Genomic DNA, 22,040 nt, shown 5'->3' with positions numbered 1-22,040 from the left:
GAGTCGTTTTTCAACTCCAAGGTTCAATTCCCGGCTCTGCTAGTCTACATGCCGACGTGTCTTTGGGCAAGGCACTCAACTCCAACCTGTGCTGGCAGTTGTGAGAATAAAAGATGAGTGATAGGAAATGAATTTCATGTGTGCTGTATGAAGGTGTGAGTGAACAGGTGAATGGCAAAACTGTAGTGTAAGAAAAGCATTATATAAAACAGACCATTTACCATTTAACAACAGAGAGTGCAGGTCACCGTGGTTCACTTACAGGTCAAAGACATCTCTGCCAAAACAGCCCATGGCCAAGCAGAAGGGAATTGGGATTGTTACTGGAGGGTTGCTGGATTTAACCCCCATCAGGGCAGTTCACTTTGCTCACTTTGATCCCAGCCACGGGGGATCAAACAGTGGATGATCCACTGTGGAAACCCCTAGAGGGAGAACCTGAAAGAAAAAAATCTCACAAAAGAATTACAAAAAAACAAGCAGGAGAAAATGGTTAGAGGGTGACCTGGAATCACAAGCAGCACATAAAGACATTCAGCAGATGTACAGTTCCAACTGTATTTCTTTTTATTGAGGTTCTTCTCAATCACAAAGACTGGACCTGCTTGTTAGAGTGCTCCGTTTGCACAGCAACAACTTATTTACAATAAAGTCACACGTGAAAGGCTTGTGGCTGCAGTGAGCCTGTAAAAAAACATTGTCATATACATTATAGCATAAAAATTATCAACAGTGGTTATAAATGTTGGTGAATGGTAGTGATAATGTAACCATTAACAAATATATTTGTGGGAGGGGAGGAGGGAAGAAGCTCTCTTCTTTTAAACTGTGTACAAAGATTTTTTTTTTCTTACTTGGCACAAACAACTTTTTAGTTCAGCTGAAACAAAGTCAACTCAAAACAAGAGGATTCAGTCATTAATAAGAATACTATGTACACACATAGATTCACGTGCGCGCACACACACACACACACACACACACACACTGTTGAGGTGATGAGAAGGAAGGGAGGAGGCAGCTTTGACGACGAAGCATCTGCGGATCCCTTTACACCTGACGTTGGAACGTGTTTCTGTGATCAGATTCATCAGATCGCTCTTACACCTGGTATCCACGTGCGTCTACGGCGTCCACATCAAAATCTGATTGCTATCTGATCATGGTCATGTAAGCTGCCATATCAACATTTGCCACTGCTTACGTTCTCAGGTGTATTCACAACTGTACTTAGAAGTGGTCAGGCACTATCTGAATGCAATCCGATCACAGAAAACACATTTTAAAGCCAGGTGTAAAGAGGGTCCTGTTACTCCCAGAATATTATTCCTCCATTCCTTCAGCTAAATCTTAGCACAACCCACAGCTTGTGTCAACATGGACGCAGCGGGGACCAGTGAAGCAAACACAGCAAGGTCCCAGCGAATGATTCTGTATTGCACTAGTGCAAAATGTCTTAATTTTTTTTACTGGAATCTCATATTCTCACCTGGTTACAAACTATTCTAAACTACATAATAAATGATCGAAAACACGAAAACCAAAGAAATCAGTAACTAGCATGTTTAAGTTTCTGGCCCGATTGCTTGATTTGAAAGATGAATAGGACAAATTCTAATTTCTTCACAGTCCAGTACTGTTTTCTTGAGGGTTTTGTTTCATATAAAAATGTGATTCCAAACCAAACAAAAAGAGAAATCTAACACAGGTGACTGGCCAAGGCTGGGATGATAAAGCAATATGTCCCAGTGTGACACGTGAGGACACGGCGCAAGCATGTATATATGACGTCAAATATGAGCGAGAGTACAATGGGAGACATTCAAAATAAATTATTGTCCGAGGCGTTGGATTTAGAGGAGCCCATCTTGTGTGTTTTTGAAAGGTGACACACGCACGATGAGCACACAAAGTCTCTGGAAGCAGGAGGATGTTAGAACTCGTCATGTCGAGTCAGAGCCTCTCCAAAGTCGGTGGCCTGGCTGCCCACGAACAGGTCGTACTTGTCCACGATTTCTGCCTTGGTCAGACGGCCGTCCTTTCAGAGAGAGAACAAAACATGATGGGAGGGTTGTCAAAAAAAATCTTTTTTAACGTGTTATTTATCAAGACAACACAATTGTTTAAGTCTAATCCCAGATTGAAACTCAGAAAAGTCTTCTTCTTTTGACTAAATACACGGAGCGTCACTTTTACGGCTAAATATAAGCAGCTCCTTTACGTCCTGTCAGTTGGTGCTGAGGGGAAACTTTGTTTGCAAATAAAGGTTCTGATATAGACACCCTGAGGGATTCACCATGGCTTCAAATGGAAAAATGCATTTGAATATCAGTATCAGTCAATTTTACAATGTCTCTGCAGACACTGGCTGTGGAACATCTCTGCATGTTTGGCCGACAGCTCGCCACAAATAGTCGGTCAGACCGGTTTATTGAAAACCAGAAAGTGACCTTGCATATAGTCAAATTTGATCAGCAATGAAAACATGGTGTCCAGTCACCACTAGTACAGAAAATAAACACTTGATTTGCCATTGATGTTGTCGTTTGTTTTGTTCTATTATTATTCAATTTCTGCTAATTCATATTAGGTGTTTATTCAAAATACTATCGAGTTTTGAGCCCTTTCCTGGATATCAGTATGAAGTTTGACAAACCCTATATGATGATAATAATAATAATAATAATAATAATGATAATAATAGTACTACTACTAAAGACTCTTAACAAGAAAAAAAACATTGGTAAGGAACATTGGTATGGAAACACTGATGTTATTGTGTTATATTTTATATCCCGAAAACTAAATATCTTATCTAAACTTAAATTGCCAAGTTTTTGGCAATTTCAGTGCCTGTGTTCTTAAATTGTTACTGCAACCATAACTCGTGCACTTTACTTGTCTATCTAGTTGCACTTTTATATTTCAATGTTTGTTTTGAAAATGTTATCTCTCTGTTAACTAGGACGTGTGCTGCTGCCTTTCTTGGCCAGGTGACCCTTGTGTAAGACATCTTTATCTCAAAAGGTCTTTTATCTGGTTAAATAAAGGTTATAAATGTATCCTAATGGGCTGCCGTACTCGAAATGTTAATTAAACCACATCCTCCTTTGCAGTGTTTCAAAAGATAAAGTAACACCAAACATGTGTATCTATTTGAATTCAGTGGGGACTAATAGTATTTATCTGTATGTTGGAGACCTGCAATACAAACAACCAAACAGACATGTGTGTATTTAATGTCACACACACATAAACGTTAAAATATGAAATCATGCATGACGTTTTACTATACATACTTTGTCTGCATCAGACTCATAGAGCAGATGTTTGGCCTCTGCCTCGGCGTGGTCATAGTCATTTGGCAGGATCCAGTCTCTGGTCTCCTCCTTGTCCATTTTCCCGTCCTTGTTTTTGTCTCTAAACTCACTAAACTGCTCTCTCTCTGTCTTCACCCACTCTGGCTCTGAACCATCTCCCTCCTGGTTGTACATGTCACCTGAAGTCAAAGGTAGGAAAAGAAGGAGTCAGAAAAGTTGTTGCTCCACATTTTTTGGTGTTATGTTAAATTATGTGTGTTCATAAAGCTCTTTTCTGGTCTTTGATGACCACACAAAGCTTTACTCATTCACTCAAACATTCATACAGCACACTTTCTTACACATTCACTGCTGTCAGGACAAACATGCGGTTAACTGTCTTTCCCAAGGACACATTAGTGTGTAAACTAGTGGAGCCGGTACAGGTACTATAAATTTCATAAGGCTTCCTAAAACAGTTCCCTTACACTTTTATCAGTGTGTATTATTGTAAACCTTTTTTTTTCTTTCTTTTTTTTGATTCCAGAAGTACAATATTTAATCATGATTGTGTCGTGGTTTTGTCCCCAGTGATAACTGAGAATAAAGTGACCCAAACTAGCGACGCTATAAAAACTCACCTATGTACTCGTTCAGATCAATTAAACCATCTCCATTCTTATCGATGTCTTCCATAGTTTCCTATGAAAACAAAAAAGAACACAGGGATGGACCTTTTATATACATACATATCAATCACTTGTTAAGTGTCATTAACACATATGTGTAATATTCACTTACCAGCACGACGATGTCTTTCATGTTGTCATACTCCTCGGGGTGAAGGAAGGCTGTGAACTCCTCCTTGTTGGCTTTCAGGTCATTGTCCTCGTCGGCCATTTTAAATCTTCTCTCATCGCGAGCCATCATCTGCCTGTAGCTGATGCCATCATCGGCATCTGGATCGTCTGCAAGTTTGGAAAAGTTTTATACTTTCATTGTAGAGCTACAACGATTATTAGAGTAATCTATTATTAAGCGATTACTAAGTTAATCAACAACTATTTTGTTAATTAACATTTGAGATCATCATTATCAATTAATCAGTGAATCAAGAAAATAGTTTAGTTGATTATGAAAATAATCGTTAGTTGCGTCCTATTAAATAATAAAATGAAATGTAATGAAAACATTAAAATAAACCACACCAAGGATGTATCCATATGTGACGTTCTTGTATTCCTCCCACGACACAAAGTTATCCCCGTTGAGGTCGTGAGTCTTCCACTGCCGCTCCACATCGTCGTAGATCCAGCGCTTCTGAGCGTGTTTGATCCACTTCTTCATCTCCTCTGCGGTCACATAGCCGTCCTTATCCTCGTCGATGCGTTCAACCAACATGCTGAAAACAAACATACAGAAATGAGGCAAACGTTTAAATCCTTAAGATAAGATAGCCTTTATTGTCATTGTATAAAATGACAATAAATTATCGAACGATGTGTCAGTGCAGATTAAATGACATGTAATGTAATGTTGTTTGTGAATAAAGACCAATAGAAAGATACTGCTGCTGGTGCTGCTATGAACAAACGCAGAAATGCCTGATAATAATGATAAATTATTGTGATCGATCTTTGAACAGTTTAATCTCCATTACCTTCTGGTGATGATGACACGCTGTCACACACATCTGAAGGATAAAGTTATTAAGACTTTTTGAAGAAACTTTAAGTTTACAGTTTGACTGCTCATTTCTGTTTCAATTCAGTAGATTCAGCTTTAAAAGAAATTCCAGTTTTTTAAATGTATTCACAAGATTAAGACAGCAATGTTACCAGTATTACTTTTGATACCAAGTTATAATTATGATTATTACTTTTTAAAGGAGTATGTAATAAGTACATCCTGAGTAACTTGCCCAACATAAGATGTATACAATTAAGTTATGAATATGATGCAGATAATTGCAATTCATTGGTCAAACATATAACACTTGGAAATTGCTGGTTTACCTGTTCACAATAATAGTAGGTGTTACACAAAGGGCAGTAAAAATAATCAGAAAACAAGCACAAATTTTCTTATAGTATGAAACGTTTTTCATCTTTGGACAGTGGTGCCATATAAAAAGCACAAGTAGCACTGATATAGCATATAAATTACATAAAAAAAATGTTGCAAATATGTTAATAAAGAAATTAGCATGTTTCATTCATTCCCCAGATTCATAAACTCTGGCTGAATTAGTTAAAATTACCCAAGCCTCTCCTTGCTCTCCTCTGGTGTGAGCTGGTCAAAGGTCTTGGCCTCCTCTTCTCCCAGAAAGGCTTCATGGTCATAGTCAAAGCTCTCGCCATCATCATGCTCCTTGTTGCTGAGAGGCTCATCGTGATGAACACGGTCCTTCTTCTCAGTTGGCTTACTGGTGGCGTAAACCACACAGAGAGCAAAGCACATGAAAAACGGCCGTAGCTCCATCCTGTTTATGTGCCAACACCGTCTGGAGAAAGAAAAAGAGAAAAAAAGGTTTGGCCTTTGCTCACTCACAAGGTATGTGGGCAGACTGTTACAACTGTAAGCAACACCCTGAGCTATGAGAGGAATTGCTCTGCTGATGTGTTCCTGATGCAATCCACAGGCAACATTTCTTTGACATTTTGGGACAGTTTTTTCTATGTATGAAATGAGCTATACAAATAAAAATGCCTTGCCACTCAAGACATTAACACAATTCTCTACACACAACAACTGACAAATTACAACTTTAAATGACATGTTTGTCAGTTTCACGAGGTACACTGATAGTGTGATGCAACAACACACATCATGTCATTATTACGTAAAATGTTCAGCTTTAAGTCTTAAGACTAGCTCTTTCAATATATACAAATCACAAGCTACAAAAAAATTACCATATTTAAGTTGTAAGTTAAAAGAAAATCTGTCCAGCTCAACAAACAGGGAGTCCGCATTAATTCTTTTTTAAAAGGATCACTATGAAATATACAACTATTCATTTCTTACAAAAATGTGAGTTTAAGTGATTCCGTTCCGAGTTCTAATCCTTTAAAAAAATAAAAATAACATTACGTTGGTGAACACTACCGCGACAGTAAAGTACAGAATAAAAATAGCGTATAAAGTAATTCGGGCGCATTTACAGTGATGTTTATTGATAAATACTTGCATATTGACTCATGCCTCACTGCCAAAAGGCAGAAGGATTACAACAGTAATACAAATAAATCGTAAACCAATAAGTACAATCTTTTGGTTTAAGTAATTATCTTACGATGCCGTCCTCACAACTTCAATTGAATTATAATTTAGTATATTTCACGGTTGAAGCATTTGTGCGACTCTTTAAATCACGACAATGCGCCAAAGTTTTCTAGTTAAGACCGTTATTATTTATTACCAGGGTTAGAGACCAACACTAGTGGAGCTAACCTAGCTTACTGTTCCGTTTTATCTGCCGTTTCCTTCGTCCAGTGAAGATAAATATGCAGATATATAGTCGATCGTGTTGCCTCTTCCTATGAACCAACGGAATGATATATGTATTTAAGTCAATTGTAGTAATTTAGGTAAAAAATTAAGCTGGAAAACTCACCGGTGTCTTCAGGGAAGTTCGTCGTTGCAGTTTAAGACCCTCCTTCCGGAAACACACCCATGTACTTCCTGTGCTAAAAGGCTGACCGACCAATAAGGCTGTAGGGAGCCGAGTGCGATGTCGCTCGCTGATTGGTACACTTCAGGAGAACAGCGGTGATTGGATTGGCCGAGAACCGCCACGTCCTCAAAGTCAACAAAGCCCCGTTCATTCATAAAACTGACACGAAGCAGCAGTACAGTAACTGCCTCTAACTAACACTTTAATAGCTTCTTATTTCAGTAAAAAAAAAAAAAAAACTACACTAACAATTATTTTTATTTTAGTTTACGTTTCTTTATAAAATATATTTAAATATATACAATAGCTTGAGTGACAAACATTTGCTTGGTAAACAAATGTTCACTCCACATTAGTACAGCACAAAACAAAACAAACTGCAAAATTTGTAATTTGTCAAAATAAAAGATGGCAACTTCACATCAGTGAGCCTACTTGACTAAATTGACCCCCCAAAAATTACTTTCTCATTTTTCTATTAACACTGTAGCCACAATAGGAGTGATAATGTTGTTTCATCACAAATACAGGCTTTATATTTTTAAATTAAATACCCTTTATACTTGTTCGAATGTATAAATGGCTCACTGGTCCAGTAAACTAATCTCTACTACAATCTTTCAAATGGAGCAGATTGTTAAGGCTGCTACAAATATTTTCATTGTTAATTCATATGCACAGAACAGCCAAGACAGGAAAACAATCAAGTGTCTGACTGCTCAGACTTTACTTTTGTGCAAACATTCCCATATTCTCCCCCAAATCCTCTTAAATCCTCATACTTTTATATAGCAAACTTCCAACCGCTCAACCCTCTGCTGAGGTTTCCAAAACTATGCAGTCCATATTTCCCTCTGTCTCCCACTGGTGGTTGCCCATTTCTCCTTGACTGGTTTGACAACTTGAGTCCCTCTGTCCACCAACATCACTGCTCCCAACTGAAGCAACAAAAAAAAGCCATAGTCAATTTTGAACAACATTGTGAAAAGACAATTTTTTGTAAAGCTACTGATGAAAAAAAGGAAGGTGTTCAAGTTGCTGGCCAAAAATAAACCAAACAAGCAATATGAATACAATTAAAAATACAAGCCTTGGACAGATGTTGAACCATCAAGCTGACCTGCACTGGTTTCTCCCTCTTTTCTTTCGGTGAGGAAGATTCGTTGCATCATCAGCTTCTTCACAGTGTGGCACATGTACTTCAGGTCTGGTACACTGTCGGCTTGTTCTGCACACGTGCGTGTCAATTAGATACAAAAATAATTATTAAAAACATATACTGTACACACAAACATGGTCGAGACAATAAACACTGAGCCTTACCTTTCTGTGGTCCCTCCTCGAACAGCACGCAAGTTCCTAAAGCGTCTTAACAAGAGGGAGGGATATAAAAACATTTTTTGATTAGGGGTGTTCCTTGATTGCTGGTTAAAAGGTCAGCTTAATCTGTCTTTATCTTTACATTTCTGTAACTTTAGTTAGATAAAATGTTATCAGTAATACTGTCTGTATTTCACGTTAGAAGATAAAATGTTCATGCCATTCTCTTGTTCTAGATAGCAGTAGTAGTTTTATAATAATAATTAAAAAATATTAATAGCAATATGATAATAGTTTTCTTTTCTTTTTCTATAGCTGCCCAGGAGATGCAGAAATGCTCTGCAGTTGGTGTCTGCAGAAGTTACCAAATGTTTTTAGTGATGAAATATAGAATTTAACATAGGGATGCACCAGCACTCCACTTTTGTCCCCTTACAATGTCTACATTTTATCATCTTTTCATTTTAGGCCATTTTGATCCCTCAGGACTAACTACTAAAACAACTACTACAAGAATCCCTAAGGTTACCTTAAAAAGTCAAGACAGCTGACTGGAAATAAAGAAGCTGGCTTATGTTTTTGCGGAAACTGTCGGTGACACTTGTGCATATAGACAATTAAGCAGCAGGTCTGTGCTTCCCCTAGTTTAATGTTGTATTTTGATTTTTGATTCTTTTTTAAATCTCATTTTAAAACGGATTTTCCTAGTTATATTAGTCTCAATGTGATGTGCTCTATAATTAGGATATTCATTTTGAGAGCAACAATATTTTAAACATTTGGGGAAATTCAGCTACCTTTGTGGGTCTTCTGTGGACTGTGGTCTTTAATGTTGACATGAATCGTAAAGCTTTTTTTCTCTACCTTTTTAGGTTTATTCTTACCTTCATATTCTCCTGCAAACACATACTGTCCCACCTGCATCATGGGTCTGTCACTGTCAATATCCTTGAACGCAAATGGACAAACACACAAAAAGCAGTGAATGAGTGTCATGACCTCGCGTCATCAGCCAGCTTCTCTTTAATCTGACAATGACATGCAGCTCACCAGTATCTTACATGTACCCCGACTCTTGGACAGAAAGTCGTTATTGATTATACCAGAGAGTTCCACCACAACAAGCTGCTCCTAATCACACACACACGCAGAGAGAGAGAGAGCACACTGATGTCAAAGTCAATATACGATAAACAAACGGATAAAATAACATATTTACGGAAGTATTATCACTATGGTTTAGTCACAATTATCTGTGGTTCGGACTCTCAAATCCAAATAATTTCATTCCTCCTCCAAAATCTTATTTGAACCATTAAACCAAAATAACAACACATTCTACAACACTAAGCTAACGAGTTAGCTACATGAAACTCGTGTTATACCGTTAGCGAGTAACTTTCCCCCCCTTTCATACCTCTTCTTCCCATTCATCCTCCATGTCCACAGTCCTAGAATAGAGAAATAAAATAAATGAAAAAACAAATAAAATAAAAAGTCAATTGATACTGATATAGTTCACAGAAAACTGTCACGGTGGTTCATGGATGTGCTCCTGTAAACAACAGCACTTCCGCGAATGTATGGTGTCCGAGAGGAGACATCGAGTACATCGAGGCTACGCTGCGTTCAGTTATAGATCCAGACCAGACAGGGGCGCTGTTGCTCAGTTTTACGGATATGTAAAGCAGCTGAGGCATTGAGTGTGAAATTGTGGGAGCAATTCTTTTTTCCCTCTTTCTTTCTGTCTGTCTGTCTGTCTGTCTGTCACTCCTCTACATGTAACATTAATGTTATTAATGTATCTGCTGACCTGCAGGAGGCCATGCTCAGAGTGATGTGATGAGATGAAATGAGACGATACACTTTACTGATCCCCAGAGGAACATTCATCTGTTAAAGGCAGAGGCAGCAAAAACAAAAAGAAGCTTACATGTGAAAAAAAAGAATCTAAACAAACCAAAAACAAAACCACACAAACAGACAAGCAAAAAAAAAACTGTTACATACAGAGGTTGCCAGATAAGAAATGCTGCTAAAACATGTCTGAATAAATCACAATTCAGGTGTACAATAAGGAAAAATAGTGATAAAAAAAGAACATGGTAGCTTAGTGATACACACACACATCTGAATGTTCAGATTTGCTTTGTTTGGACTGCAGTTATTGCACAGGTGTGTGTTTTCCTCTGGTCTCCGTCCTGTCATGGTGGTCAGGAACCTGTGCCGGAGAAACCTCGTCCACATTGGTAAAAATGTAGCTCTCAAAAAAAGAATTTCTATTAATTAACAAAATGTAAAATAATTAAAGGCTGAATCTATATTATGTATAATTTACAAACCAAAGACATGTCAAAGAAGTTTCATCAAGGCTGGAGAATAAACCAACAGTTTATTTATTTATTTACTTACGACACAGACGACTGGTAAACAAGACACATTTATGTTAAATTATACACACATTGAAACGGGGCAAAAAAATGATAATGTGTCTAATAGTCTTTATTTAAATCATAGAAAATGTAGATGTCGCTGATCGGGGTCAGGTGACAGACAGCAGCAGCAGCACCGGAGGTCAGGACGCTTGTTGGGAGAAAGAGCAGCTGTAATAAATAGAAGATTGATGAAAAGAAAATCTACTATTGTCATATTTAATCTACTATCAAGTGGATTTTACACATGTGCCGTATTTTTCTCTCTGGCAAATTTATGTTTTTAGGTTAAAATGTTTTGCTTTTTCTCTCAGATGCAGCGATTCTGTTTTAAAAAAACAGGCATGTTTTACAAAGTGGTGGAGACAATTGCAGTTAAACTCTTCTAAATAATCTATATATTGCTGCTGGGACAGTAATGTTGCTGTGGCAGATTTAAAAATGGGATCGATGCGTGAAAATCTTTTTATTCCTGGGTTTTCATCTTCATGGATTTCTTGGTAACAATAAACAGTAGAATCTAGATTTAAAGGGAAAACACAATAACCCTGAATAACATTCCCTGGACAAACAAAGCCTATTTGAACACAGCATTTTTATGGTCTGTGTTCAAATTTGAGCTAGAAAAATGGAACAATTTTTTTTAATTGAATTATATTTCAAGCATTTGAGATTTTTTTTTAATGTGGTCAAAGAATAAATGGTTAGACAAACTGAGATAGAGCCATGTAGCGAGGCCCGTGTACAGTTTATAGGAGAACGCTGGTGGGCCGACAACAGACTGCAAATACCTGTGTAAATATGAAGCAGGTTTGCCGACCGTCAGAGAGAGAGCGAGGCACAGAGAGAGAGAAAAAATAACATTTTGAATCAGAGTCAGGCAAACCAAATTAAAGGGGGGTGCAAATCCCCCCATGATGTGCCTTCTCCCTCCCCATTTCTGGCCTATCATCTATCTCTGGACCATGGTGGGGTTGTCATGTCGACCAGCCCACGAGTTACTATGACAACGACTCAAGGGGAAGCACTTGCTGGGGAGGTTATTGCCTCCTTGGGGATGTAAGAAGGACAGGGGGGAATGTGAGCGGAGACAAAGATGGAGGGACTTATAGACACTGAAAAGGCTTCAATGAAGGGAGAGGTCAAGTTGGAGTGTGTTCGCTTCAAGTGTGTTTGTGCACGAGTGTGTGTGTGTGTGTGACAATGCAGAATTGGACATGGTGTGTGAAGCAGAGTTGCCCACTTGAATCTTTGCATGTACTTCAAAGTTTTTTTTTGTTTTTTTTTTTACCTCCTGGACGAGACCTGATCTGCTCCATATATGTATACATATATGATGTATTACACTTCCTCCTCAGTGCCATACCCTGGGGCAGAAAGGGGCGGTGGGGGCAAGGGAGGGAGTGACATTAAGGACCCTCCAAGGTGTCAGATGGGTCCCCAGCTTCCCCCCACAGTTTGTCATATAAATGTCATAAAGACAAGTTTGGAGTTGGGGAGCTTTTGGCTCTCTTTCTGCCCTGGGGGGCAGCATTGGAGTGGTTAATTGCCCCATTAGCACTGACAGGGTAAATTGGTGGAAGGGCTAACTATATATTACAGTGAAAACAACAACCTCTGGCATTATACACCTGAGGGCACTGAGGCCGGGGCAGGTTTTTACAGTGCGGCCTGTGCATGCTCAAGTGTGTGTGAGCCAGACACAGAGAAAAGACACACAGAGAAGTGTGTGTGTGTGTAGATTATAAATAGACATGTAAATTCACATTAGAGCTTCAATGTGGCTAAAATATTACATTTCTATATTTATCGCTGCGGAAATGAACTCACAGTGTGGAGGAGCATCTCATCTCACGTCTCTCTTGAGGCTCAAAATGTGCAGCACTTCACACACAGACTGCATTCAACTGTGAAACAAAACACAACACATAACAACACATGATCAGCATCAATACTTAGATCAGTGTCATCCTGTACAAGGGTTAGATATTTCATTTCCTGGTGTTTATAATGCATGCACACCATATATTACCTTTACACTGCACCACAGCAAATGTCCCCCCGCCGTGGGACTGATCTCGTCTTATCTTACCTTATCTTACCCAATAAAAAGTCACAAATGCAAATGTAAAGGGGAATTTACACCGTTAAGTACTGGTGCAAATAACCCGAAGGGCCGACGACTGTTCTGTGCCATGGCACTGCCGTGTAAACATTACAGATAATTAGTTTATGGTGGAAATTCAAATAGCCCTTATACAATCAGGAAACATGTACAGTAAAGATAGTGGAGGTGAAGATTTTCTTTCTCAGAGCATATCAATATGTCACAGCTGACCTGCACATCCACGTGATTATAGATTATAGATTTATATTTTATTTATCAATTGATTTTATTGAATTCTAGAAAATCACAGACACATCAGTCAGTGAAGGCACACACACACAGAGGGGGAGAGAGGTTGATAATGTGTGAATCCTCAGTCATACTTCTGAGCAGCTGACCCTGGGTTTTCTTGAATTAAGAGGTGAATCATCTCTAAAAGCCTCAGCAATTCCAGCTGCTTTTGTGTAGCACTTTAAAAAAAAAACATGAATTGAACATGAACCTTTCTTCCTGTCATTGTCTCGTGCTCACAGAACCACCCCGAACTAAGAAAACAGACACATGTCCATGTGTGGCGCGAGGACAACTGCAGCATCTGTGACGGATGTTAGTGATCAGCTGCGCTCTTTGCTTACACAGGTGTCATCATGTGCCACAGAGACAGACAACCACTTTAAAAAAAATAAAATAAAAATAATTATTGGATGGAGTAGAAACGCAAAGGTCAAATCATTTAGCACTTTATGAAATGGTCTTTTGTCCGGACTCAAAAACAACAACAAACAAACAACACAGAAATAATCCAAAAATGTCAGTGCAGTGAAAAGCAGCATAACGGAATAGCATTAATATTCATGTATTATTCTGATATGGCCTTGTATGCTGCGGTTGTTTCACGCAACACTGAGCTGATAGTATTCTCTCTGCGGTTAATGCTTTTTGCTTTTCCCCCCCAAACCTCTCGTTCTAGTGTTACAATATTTCTCTATTGTTTTTTCTGCGTCTAGTGCGATTTTCCTTTAAAAACGTTTTTTCCCCCCTGAAATTGCATAAATAAATAAGTGAATAAAGAGGATGTTTACACGACGACAAAGGCAGGATATTTGATTTTACAAACACAAAATTGTTATTTTTTTGTGTGTCTTGTCTGACTATTATCTAAATAAAATATGGACGGTGGTGGACAGATTGCACATCCAGGGTTAAAAAAAAAATCACAATAGTATTATCATAACAATAGAGCCGAAGGATGGGACGGCCGGAGCAGGACAAGCCCTAATAATATGATATATATATATATATGTATATATATATATACATATATGTATATATATATATTTATATATATGTGTACATATACAGATATATGAAATTTAGATACTAAACTGACATCCGCAATCCAGAGCTGTTTCCTAAACTCAGTTAGTGTCTCACCATCAACTCAGACTTTATTTTTTTCAGTATTATTATTTTTCATTTAACCATTTATATTGTTCATATCATTGTCTCGTGGCAAAGTTCTCCAGGTCAAATTCTGAGGTGCAACTTTTCAAAACCACGCCGACGTGACAATAAGGTCATTAAAACACAAGAGGATTTTTTAAGTCCGGATCCAGAACGTGAAGTCTGACCCCCGCCTGTGTCCTGTGACTTATCATAAACAAAAGCATAAATGTGATATTTGTAAGAATAAATCCTCCAGGGCCTTTCTGTGTATGTGTGTGTGTTATCAACAGTGAATCACGGAGATAATGTCGCATTGTGTGTGTGTGTGTGTGTGTGTGGGGCAGATTTTCGGAGGAAACATCCAACAATATTCCTCAAAAGAAAAAGCTTGTTATGAATAGATGTTGTTTTTCTTAGTCAATATTTACTTTATGCGGACGTTGTGCTACTTCATATTATTATATTATGTGTGTACATAAATATACATATATATTATTTTGACAATCGGAGCTCGTGTCCACATTAAAGTAGAATTTTCCAAACATTTGATCAAACGTAAAGAAAGAAATTCACCATTTCAATTGTTATTTCTATTTTCCTCATCCCCCTTGTTCTCTCTCTCCCTCTCTCCCTCTCGCGGAATCCTATTGATCCAAACGGGCTAATTAGCGGCGTCTGCGCAATTACGCACATGCGCACTGCGCGCAATCTCAGCCATTTTTCGAAGGGGGAAACTAATTAGCAGGAATAAAGAGCCAAGTGTTTTTCCCCCCACAGTGATCAGAACTCATTCTACCTCTGGAGCTCGCGCAGACCCCTCCGTCCCCCCTTCTTCTGTTTACTACAGCCCGTATATGTAGCTTTAATTACACTGTTGTTTGCTAACAACTCGGACCCCGCTGCTCTCTCCCTCGCTCTCTCTCTCTTCCCCTCTCCTCCTCTTTTTTCCCCTCTCTTCTCTCTCCTGGCTCCGTTAAAAAAAAAAGAAAGAAAACACGCAGAGGATCATTCATAAGGAATGAGTGGGCTCTCTCCACGACTGTTTTCTGGACTACTACACATTCAGCATACGGAGCTTTGTGCCGGAGCCGCTGCGGAAATGTAAGTGTGCGAATTTGTTGACGGTTTTGTTTGAGAGGAGCAGAGGGAGGACGCGGTCCGGTGTCGGTGCCGGGGATAAAGAGGGGGGTGTTTGGTCAGTGTAGTCCGGTGCTAGTGGTCATACTAACGCTGTCTTTGTTGCCATGTTTGTGCAGTGAGTCACCTGTTACTGGACACTGAAACACGATCACTTTGTTTCTCCAGCTGAATTTGAATGTAGCACGGCGAGGTCCAGTGTAAACAAAGGCCGAAGTACAGAGAGTGAGAGTGTGTGTGTGTGTGTGGACTCTGCGTGTTGGTCAGCACAGAGCGAGACAGGGGCAAACTATTCCAACAGTCCCGCAATAACGGAGACAGAGAGAGAAACAGCGTGTAGTATTATTACCTTGATAGTCGAGTACAAGTCCACGGACTGTCCACGCACAGCAGTGTTTGTCCTCGTCCAACTGTTTGTCCAAAATACGAAGAACAATAACAAAAAACAACAACATGCATTTTCCTAAAGTATGACCACACAACTCTTCTCTCTCTCTCTCTCCTTCACACCCTGCTGTCTTTCTCTCCCGTCCGTCCGCACACACACACACACACACACACTGCTCTGACTTCTATTTGTTTGGACAGCCCTAACCAAAGCCTTAACCTTAACCAACCAGTTAATGCCCAACCTTAACATCTTAACCCTAACCTTTAACCAGTTCTTCAGAAATGAGGTTCTGCCTCCTCAGGACCAGGTTTTGGTCTCCTTGAGGACTGTTTATGGAGTGTTTATGTCAGAGGTAACAAATAAAAGCAAATACAAGCAACCCTAAAGAGGTATCACACACACACACACACAGGAGTATGTCCATGTAGTAACATAAACAGTAAGAACCGCTTCATAACATCATCATTACTGTTATTATTATTTTCCAGTAATTGTAACACCACTGGCTCCATTTCAGGTGTTCTCTGGGTGTGTGTGTGTGTGTTTGTTGCCTCTTCTCTGGCATAAACACTGTCCTTGTCAGGATCAGTAGTCCTCATAGAGACCAAAACCTGGTCGTAATGAGGCAGAACCTCATTTCTGAGGATTCTGGTTAGGTTCAGAGCTGATGTTTTAATTGTGGCTAGGTTCAGCTTATGGTCAGACATGAACTGGTTATGGTTAAGGTTAGAGAGATAATGCTTTGACCTAATGCATGAAAGCCAGTGCAGTGTCCTCAGCAGAATAGCTGGGCAAAGCTGTCTGTGTGCTTAACTGACATGATCAGAAATGGTCTGCAGTGCACAACAGGATGTATACACATTATGACTCACATAGACGTCCACACACACACACACATACACACACACACACCTTGTTAAATGATGGCTTCCCGCACTTGTGATCGATGGGGAGCCAGGAATGCTTGTATAAATAGTTACATTGCCGATAGACCCGAGTTATTGATTGCAGTGTAAATGAAAATCTTTATCAGATTAGAGACTGTTCTCAGCTGCTGGCAGGCAGGCAGGCAGGCAGGCAGGCAGGCTTGGCCCCTCAGTGCTCTGTGGCAGGACAGTGGACAGCTGCAGTGGGCAAGGGTCTGTGGCCTGTGACATAAACACAGTACATTAAAGCACTATCAGAGTGCCGATATGAGCCATATATCTTTAAGCTGCAGAGAGGAGAGAGGAGGGAGGGAGGGAGGGAGGGAGGGAGGGGGTAGGAGAGGAGAGAGGGTGTTGAAGGAAGAGCTAGGGGGGTTGGTTGAAGGAGAAGGTGAAAGGGTTACATTAAGGTCTCTCCTTGATTAAAAAAAGGTCAGTAATGAGAATGTGGCGCACAGCGTAAGAGAGATGTATCTGTCTCATGTGACGTCCATCTGTCACTCAGAAACAGCAGAGGAGACAAGGAGACATTAATAATATCCGGAAGCTCCTGTAGTAGTGACGCATGCGACTGTGCTCACAATTCAGGTGCTTTGTGAAACCTTTTTTTTTTTTTTCTTAAATTTACGATTCACCACAATATTTGTTTTCAAACACACAAATAACACCCTGCATGTAATAAAAACACACCATATTTCAAAAGCCAAGGAATGGGTGTATATTTTATTTTCAGAGCAATGCACATAATTGCACTGATGTTTATGTATGAATGTATACATGTATGTATGCTTTTCTTTATACTGTGTAAGCAATGGGACTCAGGGGACTGACACAATATTATACACATACAATGAGGAGGGGGTCATATATAACATAATATAATAGAATGCACCGCTGTGCAACAACATAAAACATTACTACAAATGTCATCTACGGAGACGTCACAGTATTTGTATGTGTGGATTAAATTATATTTTCATTGCGTTAATTTGCACTTGTTCCTCACATAATTCCTCTGTACTCTGCAGACTGAAACACTGGCCTTAAAAACTGTTCTTTTATCCGCTTTTATCTAAGTGTGGCAATTTAGCAGAAGCCCTTTAGCTCAGAAGCATTCAGTTCTTTATTTAATCCGATCCCCTGAGGAATATTATAGACCTCCTGCGTAGCCTTTACCCGCATTCCTCTACCTAGTTTAGTGTTCAAGCTATTGATTTTCCCATTAAGGGCTAACGCTAACCCCTGTGTAACCAGCCTCTGTATTGCGTGCTGTGAAGACTGTATTGAACAGATGCTATCCAGGGACTCTAATCAATGGCCTCCACTGTTATGCAATATTATTTACATGACTCATGTATTTAATTTGTTCTCTTTTTCTCCCTTTCTTTCTATTCTCTGTCTCTGTATCTGACACACAGGTGGGGTCGTGATGTGTGGCAGCTGTAGCCTCTGGTATGGACAGCGGTGAAGGAGGAGGAGGGGATGGAGGGGCAGGAGAGGAGAGAGATGCTGACCTCAGCCCCCAGGCTTTATCTCGTCCACTCCTGACCCCAACGGCCATTCCTGAGCAAGGGTCGTCCTCGAATACCTCAGCCATGGCCCCTGCCAAAGAGCCCCTGACCCTGCCTCAGCAGGAGGAGGGTGCAGAGGGGTCCCAGGCTGGGGAGGAGAGCAGGGGAAGAGAGCAGAACAGAGGAGGAGGCCGACGCTCGCAGGGGAACGGAGCGTGTCAAAAGCAGGTGGTGAGGGAAGACTTGGTGGATGGATATTCGTCAGGGCAAAGGAAGGAAGAAGGGGAGGCGCATGTAGGAATGGGAGAGGCATCAGATACAGGGGGCCTCTTGGCAGCTCTAAGCAGCGAAGGCGAAGAGGAGGAGAAGGAAGAGGAGGAGGCCATCTCAAACCAAAGCCAAACCAAATCCAAATGTTCTTTATTACCTCAACAGAGCCAGCACAGCTCTTCTTCCAGCACTGCAAAGGCCAGTGGCACACTTGACAGCAAAATAGCCGCCTCTCCAAAGCCCTCCCCGACTTCTTCCCCGTTTCCAAAGCCCTCCCCTTTTCTTTCCACCTCTCCAAAGCACTTCAATAGTCCATCCTCCTCTTCTGCCCTGCTGAGCGAGACAGAGGTAAAAGACATTAAGGGAGATCGGGGCTGGATTTCTGGGTTTCCTCAGAGCTTTAAATCCCAGCAGTCTACGGCTTTTCCACTGGCAGGAACAGAGCCTGCCGGTGCACCTGCTGAGGATGATGGGCCGGCAGGGGTTTCTTACTCTTCCGTTTCCAATGGAGATGGTGCCAAAGCTCCAGAACCAAAAGACAACCAGCTAGACATGGAAGTAGATGAGGAGAGAGACAAAGAAGGAGAACATAAAGAAGTTGTCCTCAAAAACCTCAACCAAGACCTCTCTCCTAATTCACTGACCAGTCACATGACCATAATGCACTCACGCAATTCCTGCAAGACCCTGAAATGCCCCAAGTGTAACTGGCATTACAAGTCTCAGCATACATTGCAAGTCCACATGAAAGAGAAGCACCCAGAGACGGGGGGGCAGTGTGTGTGCGGTGCTTCTGGGGGCAAGTGTGTGTGTGGTGGCGCGATGCGAGGCGCGTGCGGATACTGCAGTTCGGGGAAACCCCATCCTCGCCTGGCCCGAGGTGAAACCTATGCCTGCGGCTACAAGCCGTACCGCTGTGAGGTGTGCGACTATGCTACCTCATCGAAAGGCAACCTCAGCATACACATGCAGTCGGATAAACACCTTAACAACGTTCAAAGCGGAGGCCACTCGAACGGCCACGTGCACACGTCTCACATTACCAACAGCAGTAGCTCCGCCAATGGCCACGCGGCAGATGAGCCGTCATACAAGCTCCCGCTTTCTATGCCCGCACCCGCACCCCAGCCCGCTAAGCTCACACCACCACCACACTCCAACTCCCACGGTAAGCGGTGGCGGTGCGATGTGTGCGACTATGAGACCAGCATTGCCCGTAACCTGCGCATACACACCACCAGCGAGAAACACACACACAATATGCTGCGGCTCCAGCGAGGCTACTACCTGTCTCACTGCAGGAGCCTTGCTCCGCAGCTTAAACACCTGCAAACCACAGGTGAGAGAAGCGTCACAGCCGGGACACGGTGGCATTTGAGAAGTTTGAAATTCTTACTTGGTCTGTCTCCCTTTGTTTCAGGTGCGGAGCTCTCGCTGAACATGCGACTGACCAGTCAGCAAGTCGCAGAACAGCCAGTCACCCTCGGGTCTACACTGACTCCTTCTCCCTCCCCCTCTCCCTCCCCCCCTCCAGCGCCATCCATGTCCCCCACTGGAACGCTCTCTCAGGGCATGTTCCAGTGCCTCGTCTGCTCCTGCTTCTCATCTGACAGCTTGGAGAATATGGAGCAGCACCTGAACACGCCGCGCACCTTACCCCAGTCGGAGTGGTGCTCCCTGGTGGCTGGAGGCTGTCACTGCAGATTGTGTGGTTACACCACGCCACTGAGGGCTAACTTCTCCTTGCACTGTCAGACTGACAGACACCGCACCCGGTACCAGCTCACTGCGCACCTACAGGAGGGCGGGGACAGGGGTCAGGAGGGGGCCGCCATCTTAGCCAAGGGAAACCCTGTCCAGCTGAGATGCAACCTGTGCGACTATGTGACCAGCAGTTTGGAGAAGCTACGTGGACATTCCCTGAGTTCACACCACAAAGCCAGTGCCCGGGTGTACCGAGTCAGTACTTTCTCAAAAAAATAATCTCAAAGAGAGTCATGTTTTCACTCAGAATTGCTTTCATGCATCGCCTTCTTCTTTCTCCATCTGCAGTTCCTGCAGCAGTATGACGGTGAGGTTGACGGAGGTTTGTGGCTGTTCCACTGTCTCCTATGCAACCACTCCTCCTCATCTAAACTCCAAGTCCTGAAACACAGTCAGACGGCAACCCATCAGCAGAGGGAAGGGCTTCTACAGCTGCAGCCAATGGATGGAGAGGAGCTGGCAGCCATTTTCACCATCAGGAAAAGCCCCGATGGTGTCACAGGTGAGAATACTAACTGTGTGGTCGGGTGTGTGCGTGCTTCCTGACATTAGAGCAGCTGGCAGTGGGTTGAGATGAAAACAGTGAGAAAATGAGTAATGGCTGCTACGGCAATATTGATTGAGTAAATTCATTAGTCAATACACATCCTTGTTATATCCCCAATCACCCCTGACAACGGCTAACTAGTACCTGCTAATCAATGACCCAATACAAATCCTGTGGGGGGATGCGGAGACTGGTCAGTGGCGTGTGCAAAAATAAAACATGGAATTCACATCGTGCAAAGCGTGCGAATGGCTTATAGTCCCAACAACTGGAGCTGAAACTCCTCAGCTGTAAATGAAGTCTATCCTGTGATTTGCCTCTGTGTGGATTAAGACTTATTGAGGTGAACTGATGTGTTGTAAGTCCATATTACCGCTACTCCACCTCTGAGGAGAATCTAATGGAGAATCAATACTTGATAAATAGTGAATGGAGGCAAGGAAGAATGAGTACTGGTTGGAAGACATTGGTCTTTTTTGAAGGATGCTATCTAGAGGATAATATAAACTGCAATTAGACTAATAGTTTGTGAGAACGTGTTGTATGAAGCACTGTCTTAATGGCATAATGTAAAGTATTTATTTAGTATTATTCTTGTCCTCTTCCAGGAGAACTCAGTGAGGACATGGAATCTTCCAGCGAGACCACTACTGGTCTTTTGGAGACAACCAAAGACATATGTAACTTAGGGGTGAAGCTGATTTCTGAGGAAAAAGGTATGGAAGCATGTGCATGCAACTTAATAGTAAGGCTGGGCAAGATGGCTTATAAATAATATTTTTAGATATATATCGGGATATAAAACTGCGCGCAAGATGTTTTCTTTTGAGATGAAGGAGAGTGACAATACACTGTAAATACACTCTCAAATAAAATATATACATATTACATTTTAAAATACACATTATTACCTTTCATTTAAGGTTTACTTCTTTCTTTGATTTTTTTGATGTTAAATGAAGGATATATGGCACTATATCCTATAGCACTAATTTTTTAAAAATTTTTAATCAATATATGTAATATTTATTTATACTATTTAGTGTATTTCAGTATAATAAATATGATGATTATCAATGCAACAGTTTTTAAAACTAGGAAAAGTCATCACAAATGAACACGTTATGACGATATCAAATACCCTATCCTGTCTCATGTCACGATGTAGATATAATATTGTTATATTGCTCAGGCTTACTCAATACTTAGGATTC

The 22,040-nt window shown here is 41.1% G+C and overlaps 3 protein-coding genes across 6 annotated transcripts in view; 1 reads left to right on the top strand and 2 right to left on the bottom strand.

Annotated features, from left to right (window-relative positions):
• Nucleotides 1-544: 544 nt before the first annotated feature.
• calub (calumenin b) lies at nt 545-7,072 on the bottom strand. Its single transcript, XM_044035884.1, has 7 exons — nt 6,916-7,072; nt 5,560-5,802; nt 4,508-4,701; nt 4,101-4,267; nt 3,941-4,001; nt 3,300-3,499; nt 545-2,038 (listed from the first exon to the last, which is right to left on the bottom strand). The coding sequence occupies exons 2-7, from the start codon at nt 5,778-5,780 to the stop codon at nt 1,934-1,936; spliced, it is 948 nt and encodes a 315-aa protein (XP_043891819.1). The 5' UTR covers nt 5,781-5,802; nt 6,916-7,072; the 3' UTR covers nt 545-1,933.
• Nucleotides 7,073-7,673: 601 nt separating this feature from the next.
• Nucleotides 7,674-16,046, bottom strand: gtf3c6 (general transcription factor IIIC, polypeptide 6, alpha). 3 transcript variants are annotated; one of them, XM_044035887.1, is made up of 8 exons: nt 15,767-16,046; nt 12,558-12,634; nt 9,713-9,746; nt 9,346-9,426; nt 9,180-9,243; nt 8,299-8,343; nt 8,066-8,203; nt 7,674-7,913 (listed from the first exon to the last, which is right to left on the bottom strand). In XM_044035887.1, the coding sequence occupies exons 2-8, from the start codon at nt 12,575-12,577 to the stop codon at nt 7,783-7,785; spliced, it is 513 nt and encodes a 170-aa protein (XP_043891822.1). In that variant the 5' UTR covers nt 12,578-12,634; nt 15,767-16,046; the 3' UTR covers nt 7,674-7,782. The 3 variants fall into 3 exon arrangements, with proteins under 3 accessions (XP_043891822.1, XP_043891820.1, XP_043891821.1); XM_044035885.1 differs by lacking the exons at nt 12,558-12,634; nt 15,767-16,046 and adding an exon at nt 10,109-10,259; XM_044035886.1 differs by lacking the exons at nt 12,558-12,634; nt 15,767-16,046 and adding an exon at nt 10,109-10,245 and having other exon boundaries at nt 8,096-8,203.
• The window catches only part of LOC122775751 (zinc finger homeobox protein 4-like), an 18,710-nt gene continuing 11,894 nt past the window's right edge, over nt 15,225-22,040 (top strand). The window contains exons 1-5 of one of the 2 annotated variants that reach the window (XM_044035881.1): nt 15,225-15,381; nt 18,153-19,854; nt 19,936-20,474; nt 20,568-20,781; nt 21,435-21,542. In XM_044035881.1, coding sequence (XP_043891816.1) covers nt 18,189-19,854; nt 19,936-20,474; nt 20,568-20,781; nt 21,435-21,542 — 2,527 coding nt within the window. In that variant the 5' untranslated portion in view covers nt 15,225-15,381; nt 18,153-18,188. Of the gene's footprint in view, nt 15,382-18,152; nt 20,475-20,567; nt 20,782-21,434; nt 21,543-22,040 lie in introns of both variants that reach the window. The other variant, XM_044035880.1, reaches the window with a different exon arrangement.

Source organism: Solea senegalensis, linkage group LG10 (assembly GCF_019176455.1).
Source record: "Solea senegalensis isolate Sse05_10M linkage group LG10, IFAPA_SoseM_1, whole genome shotgun sequence".
NCBI classification, from domain to species: Eukaryota; Metazoa; Chordata; class Actinopteri; order Pleuronectiformes; family Soleidae; genus Solea; species Solea senegalensis.
Note: the sequence above shows the minus strand (reverse complement) of the source record. Positions and strands in the feature narration are given on the sequence as shown.

Bases quoted from the DNA above. Each gene is read 5' to 3' on its own strand.
- calub (XM_044035884.1), bottom strand. From the start codon at position 5,780: ATGGAGCTACGGCCGTTTTTCATGTGCTTTGCTCTCTGTGTGGTTTAC. The intron at 4,702-5,559 runs GTAATTTTAACT...GTTTGTTTTCAG, and splicing joins GAGAGCAAGGAGAGGCTTGG to CATGTTGGTTGAACGCATCG. The intron at 3,500-3,940 runs GTGAGTTTTTAT...CTTTGACTTCAG, and splicing joins TGATCTGAACGAGTACATAG to GTGACATGTACAACCAGGAG.
- gtf3c6 (XM_044035885.1), bottom strand. From the start codon at position 10,188: ATGAATGTTCCTCTGGGGATCAGTAAAGTGTATCGTCTCATTTCATCT. The intron at 8,344-9,179 runs GTAAGAATAAAC...CCTCTTGTTAAG, and splicing joins GTTTGCAGGAGAATATGAAG to ACGCTTTAGGAACTTGCGTG. The intron at 7,914-8,065 runs GCTTGTATTTTT...TTGTTGCTTCAG, and splicing joins TGGTTCAACATCTGTCCAAG to TTGGGAGCAGTGATGTTGGT.